General features: G+C 39.8%; 1 protein-coding gene across 1 annotated transcript in view; it reads right to left on the bottom strand.

Moving 5' to 3' along the window:
* The window catches only part of si:dkeyp-14d3.1 (transmembrane protein 132C), a 154,227-nt gene that overhangs the window by 43,983 nt on the left and 103,598 nt on the right, over positions 1–6,646 (bottom strand). The window contains exon 4 of the mRNA XM_024276326.2: positions 5,235–5,421. Coding sequence (XP_024132094.1) covers positions 5,235–5,421 — 187 coding nt within the window. The remainder of the gene's footprint in view (positions 1–5,234; positions 5,422–6,646) is intronic.

Raw genomic sequence — 6,646 nt, 5'->3', positions numbered from 1 at the left:
AAAAGAAAAAAAAAAGTAATTTTACTCATGTAAGATCCAATCAGTTTAAAATCTAAAAATAAATGTTAAAACTTAACCAACATTTTATTTATTTTCAATTTTCTTTAAAGCCAAAGAGCCACAATGGAGGGATGAAAGAGCCACATGTGACTCCAGATTATGTTTTTGTTTCTGAATTAAACCCTGCCATTTAGATATGCTTTCTAGGTGGGGACACAGCGAGTGAATAGGTGAGCTTCACTGAAAAGAAAAAACGGGGAACATTTTGACAGCTGCGTGTCTTTGCAGGACGCGCTTGCAGCAGCAGCAGCAGCATTGATGTTTGCACAGTTTAGTAACAAGCCATAAAAAAAAGAAAAAATCAACACAACAACCAATTGATCACTGAATCCCCACATTTCTGTGCTCAAATTGTGTGAACAGAATCAATATTTTGTTGCTAACTTTAACTCTAATTTTAAGGCACTTAACTATGATTACTGGTGACTTTTTGAAACTTAATTTCTCATGAAGTCTGTCTTTGTGATTGTGTCTTTCTGGTTCCAAATCATCAGTTTTTAGAGGTTAGTAAAACTGCAGGAGGTGGATAAAAAGTTTCTAGAATCTCCAGTTGCAGGCAATTACACAATATCGTAAACTACCCCAACACAGAGGTTGCACTTTATTGCACCCATGATGCATTTCTGCAGAATAATCTTGCTTGTAAGTGCTCATTTCCTTACGTCTAACAATGTGTTTGAAAAATGACTCTCCACAGAAAAGATGTGGATCGGACAACAGCGGGACGAGCTCGGAAAGGGGCAAAATAAAATATTCGTCGGGCGATTTTGATAGATGACTTTATCGAGAGAGAGCCAAAGTGGTCTGAGAAGGCCACGGCGATGATGTATTGTTAAACAATACATTGGCGCGGAATGTGAATACGAACGGCTGCTTTCATTTCTCCTCATCTCTATGCCTGAGAACGCTCTCTCTCGTGAGTGAGCGCGGTTCGGTGTCACGGCAGGAGCAGGAAGACTGATGGGTGAAGATATGATGTATGTCCCGTCCCGCCGCTCCCTCTCCATCACCAGGCGTCAGGTAATGACTGCGAGGGCCGTCCGGACAGGAGCGTACCACTTCTCAGCGGTAAAAGATAACAAATCAGCATCCTTGAGTGCACTAGCTTCCAATTATTGCACTGAAAATCCATCTCAAGATGAGGGAAAAAAATGAGGTAATATACTTTAAAGGAAGTGGAGATTGAGAGGAAGGAACAATTACTCCGCAGTGTAATTACACTTACAGAAATATTTAGGGGGTGGGATTTAGAGAGGTGAAGACATTTTAAAACGCAAGGAACAGGAGGCAAACATGCTTTTACAATCAACAGTCGGAGCTCTGAGGCTTTTCTTTGGTTTAAAGTGACTACAACTTCAGGGCGTTTCTTTCATTTTCTCTTTTTGAAAATGTTGCAGCATTTGCAGAAATTCGACGTGATGTTTTGAAAGTTCCGACAAAGTGGCAGGCGGTGCTTTGAGCTTTCCCACTGCAGGTGAATATGCGACAACACACAGGAGGCAGGCTTTTTCAAGGAAAAGAAAAACCTTTTTTTCAAAACATTGCTGCTGCTGCTTTCCCACAAGTCTCTCCCGTGGCAGAGCCTATCTCTCGACTCGGATAATTCACTTTTTTTATTTTTTTATATTAATCTATTTCAGCAAAAAGGTGTAATAATTTACCACACAGTAAATGTGTAAGAATTGGGTCTGAGGAACCACTGAAGTAATGGGCCATAAATGAGATCAAACCCAAAATAAGCTTCCCATTACTGATAGTCATTAGCTTTATTACATTACAACCTTTACTCTGTCACAGATCTTCATTCGGTTCCTGGGACTTTCTGGGCAAAAACACAGTCACAGCAGCTTTTACATTACAACAAAATCCAGTCCAAGTTAATTAGGCTAATTAGAGCTAATTACAGATGAATAGACTTTGTAAAGAAGCTCCTGTGTCAACAGATGCCTTCAGCGTGCTTTGTAAAGTCTCCTCTCTTAACTTGATTAAAAAAGATTGTAGAATAAAAGTGCGTGCTTCTTTCTTTTTTTCAAAAATATGTTTTTTCTTCTTTCCTTTGAGCTAAAATAATCACAATAAAAAAAAAAACTCAGGAAGACTCAGTTTGATTATTAAAGGTTAGTCACATTTTATAATGTAGTTTAATTTCCTTTCATTAATTTTTCCATGGAAACATTTTTTTCCCCTAAGAGAGCAAAATAGATAAGAAAAAACTGCGTAACACTTCACCTAGTTTGATTCATGGTCACAGATGTAGAGAACTTTGACACTGCCATTCTGTTCTGCTACATCCATCAGCAAGTCATGAAACTTGCCATTGGGAATAAATCAGCACGTCGTAGATCACATGCTAAATACGCCCACTGTCACTGCAGCCTTTTACAACAGATGGAATCCAAACTCCAGCTTTGTGGCACTAAGGAAAACCGGGATGAGAACAACCAATCTTCCACATGCGTATATTAAAAGTTCAGTAAACATGTCAAATAAGGCTGTTTTCAACAAGAAATGTAACCGCTCATTCAAAGTTGCTTTAATGCGTTATGTTCTACATTTAATGTCTAAGCGTGCTGCTCTAACCTCACCGCTCTGAAGCGCCGCGTGCAGAAATCGGTCGTATTAAAACCTGGCCGCGTTTTCTCCAGGAGGGGATAGTGCGGCGTGTCTCCTTGTGTGTCAGTGTGAGTGTAAGGGGGGGTGACGGGACTGCTTTTACATTACCTTACTTCCTTTTCTATCAGCGAGGGGTGTAGCTGGGAGGAGGGCGAGGGCCGTATCTGCGAGCTTTTTCATGCCACAGTGATCCCAAGCAATCTAATTCAGCCTTCCTCTTTCTCGCTTGTGTGCTTCTCTCATTTTGGTGCATGCAGATTTCAACACCCAAGTGTGTGTGTGTGTGTGTGGGGCGGGGTAGTGTTTGTGTGAGCATAAGAAGAAAGGGGGACTGTGGAAGACAGACAGAGTTAATGAGTTCTGAATGTGTCTTCATGTATAAGTATTTGTGTTGGTGTTAGGTACTTTAGCACAAGGTAGTGTGCACCTTAGGAAGCTGTCAGTGAAGGCGCTGCTCTTTGAAGAAAATGATTTTGTAAATTCAAGTCTACAATCGAACCTCATGATGAAACAAAAATGTAATTAACAGTTTCTAAGTAATTTCTGTTAAAAATTTCTTTCTTTAATTGACTTTTTGGCAGGATTTCATGTCCTTGCAAGAATTACTAAAGTTTAGATCAAAACTTTTAAATCTCATTTATGGTAAACTATTTCTATACACATATATTTATTTGTTTTATTTATAACAAACATTTGGATTCAAGTATGAAAAATGGTCAAGCATCTACAAACGATTTTTTGGTTTTTACAATAGGAATATCATTACTTCCTGTTCCCTGTGAATTCCTGGGCATATAATATAAACATATTTTAAAAGGTTTTTATTATTTACTTTAAAAAGTTTTATTTTTGGGGTCTTAAATTGATATTTTGTGGCCAAAGATTTGCATTTGGTTAGCATTTTCAGGGCACAAATTGGTATTTTTGTATCATCAAGTCCTACTACTATTTTGTGGCTGCAAAATACAATATTTGTAGCCACAAACTAATAATTTGTGCACACAAATTGCTAATGTGTGTGCACAAAAAGCTAATTTTGGCCCACACAATACTTATTTGTGTACACAAAAGGCTAATTTAAGCTCACAAATACTAATTTGTGCACAATGAAATGTTTGTGCATGGAAAATGATAATTTGTGTGCACAAACTGATAATTCCTGCCTGCAAAATACTTATTTGTGAACCAAAAATGTTTGTGCATGCAAAGTGATCATGTGTACACAAAATGCTAATTTCTACCAGTAAAATTCTAATTTGTGCACAAAAAATGCTAATTTGTGCACAAAAATGCTTATTTGTGCATGTAAATCCTATTTTTGTGCACAAAATACTAATTTGAGCCCACAAATTACTTATGTGTGCACAATAAAATGTTGGTGCATGCAAAATGATCATATGTATGCACAAAATGCTGATTTGAGCCCACAAAATACTAGTTCTTGCACAATAAAAATGCTACTTTATGCTTTGCAATCCTAATTTGTGTGCAGAAAATGTTAATTTGTGCCTGCCAGAGATGAGATGGATCATTTGATATGAAAAAGATGTCAGAAGAAAAATGGAACAAAACCAGCATATTAAAAATACTGCTTCAATTATCCTGAGAGAGGATTTTTATGTTCAGATGGTTCAGGTTCTTCTTAATCCAGAAACAACCTCCCACAGGCGTCTATCATCAACATAAGAGCAACACTTAGGGAACAACAATCGCACAACTGTCACGTCTCTATCACGCAGATCTGTGGCACCAACATAAAAAATAAAAAAAGAAGCCAATCTTTTTCATTTTTAGTAATCATCACAGATTTGACAGTGTTTTCTTTTTTTATCAACACAATGGATGGCTCTTATTTATTTACCTGGACGTGACTGATCTGTATCAGAAGCGGTGTTGCAGAACAAAGCCGCAGAAACATACAAAAGACTGCACTATTCCGGTGGACAATCTACAAAACAAGACTACCTGTGCCCTGCTGAGGGAGACTCAGCTCCAGGCTTATCCTCAGGCCAGAGCCACACTCCTTATTCCATCTGAGACCTGCTGTAAGCTGCACATACTAACCTGCTCCTAAAAACATGTGGCCAGGAACCTGTGATATAATGTTACATCTGTGTTTGGGCCAAAAGGCCCAAACGTTACCACATCCTGAGCTCCAAGTCGACTATTTCTATTCGTGCTGTCTTTTCACTTCTAAAGATTTGATGAAAACCATAACCTGGTATAACTTTATATTTTCCATGAATGTAAAGACAACAAGTCATAACTGATAAGAAAATCCTCCTTTTCTTTAAACAAATGTATAAGTGGATGGATCACATCACAAGAATTACAGTATGTCAAAGATTTTGTGTTTAAGCATTACTCGACGACTCAGGTGTTAAAGGGTTAACCAGAAACATCCATATTTGTTTTCTTAAACCTTTTTTTCTGAAACAATGTCAGGATGCACATTCAAATTGGGATGATGCCGTCCTGCATTCCCAGGACGCCACGTTAGGAGCAGAGAATGTGCAGTCATGTGTTTGGTGCAGCTCGGAGCTGGAAGTGTGGTCCCTCACCATGGCCAGCGGCACGATGCCCGCCAGCTCTTCTTGTGCCAGGCGGATTTCCGTCTCGGCCTCTTGTGAGGCAACGCGGCTGGCGGGGTATTCCACCTGCCAGGCCATCCAGCGGCTGCCTGTCGGCTCCGGGAAACTTTCCAGCTTGAGATCCACCTGGAGCACCCGCTGAACTGCCATGTCTGACCTACAAGTGTGCAAAAAAAAAAAAAAAAAAGAAGTGTTGGTGATGAGAGATTTAAAAAGTTAGATTCCTCATGACCTATTTACAGTTTAGTCAGACATTGTCTAATCTGCTTTGTTTTATTTCCCAACAAGAATCTCGTCTTTTACTTCTTTCTTCTATAGCAGGTGATGGGCTCTGTATATAGAACCCACTTCATCATTTCTTTGTTTTTTCTCGGTGCTGCTCAAAGGTACGATTCACTACACATCGCTGCCCGCCCCCCACCAAAGGTGATGGTGTCTGGGTTTGTTGCCGGTGCCCTTGTTTGTACTAGACAAGTGTAAATATACAGCGGGGTTCAGCGCGATCTACAGCAGGCTGGAATTAAGTCAGACAAATGGATGGGGCCGATAATAAAATTTCCCATGTCGCCATAAGTCTCCGGCGCTCGCGGTTTAAATATAGCCCGGAGGTAAGAAAGGTCAGCGTTGCACCAGAGCAGGGGGAGATAGGAGACACAAGATCTGTAAGCCGTGTTTCGTGTGTCAAATGGCGGGACTCCTGGCCAATAAATTTCATGCACAGCCTCAGTGGCACACTGGAGCAAAAATGAGTTCATGTGATTTTGGCATGGAGGGGGAAAGTGAGCAGAAAAGATGAATAAATTCTGCATATTAGCAAAGAAACAGAGAACGTTCAAAGTGAAAATTGAGTTTAAAAGAAATATAACCACATCAAAAAGTGAGATAATGCATGAGTGTTTTATTTTAGAAACACTGACGCTCACCTGAATAATGAAAAGAAGGTGAAAAAGAAGTAAAAACTAATGGAAATGCTCTCATTCACACACAACATGCGTTTTTGTACATGGGAGAATGACAGATTTGTCTCACAGTAGAGAACAACAACCCAATTTTCACATCCTGCAGAGGTGTATATATAAATAATTAACATCACAACCAAATAGCATGTTACATTTCATAGCAGCCAACCAGCAGGAGCAGCGAGAGGTTGAGTTTGCGGCACCGCACCGCTGCCGACTTACATAAGTGTCCCATAATGCTGCGAGTCGGGACAGATGCTAATCCCCGGCTGCAGACCAGCGACATGCTACAAAAACAGAGGGAATTTTTTGATGCAATAAACATCCGAAAATTAAACCTTTGAATGCACCGCAGTCACCAAGTGTCACGCAGAGCGCGAGTCAGTCACAGTCCAAATGTCCTACTTTCCCCAAAACAAGGAA

Source organism: Oryzias melastigma, linkage group LG9 (genome assembly GCF_002922805.2).
Source record: "Oryzias melastigma strain HK-1 linkage group LG9, ASM292280v2, whole genome shotgun sequence".
Classification (NCBI taxonomy): Eukaryota; Metazoa; Chordata; class Actinopteri; order Beloniformes; family Adrianichthyidae; genus Oryzias; species Oryzias melastigma.
This window is presented reverse-complemented; position numbering and strand designations above follow the sequence as displayed.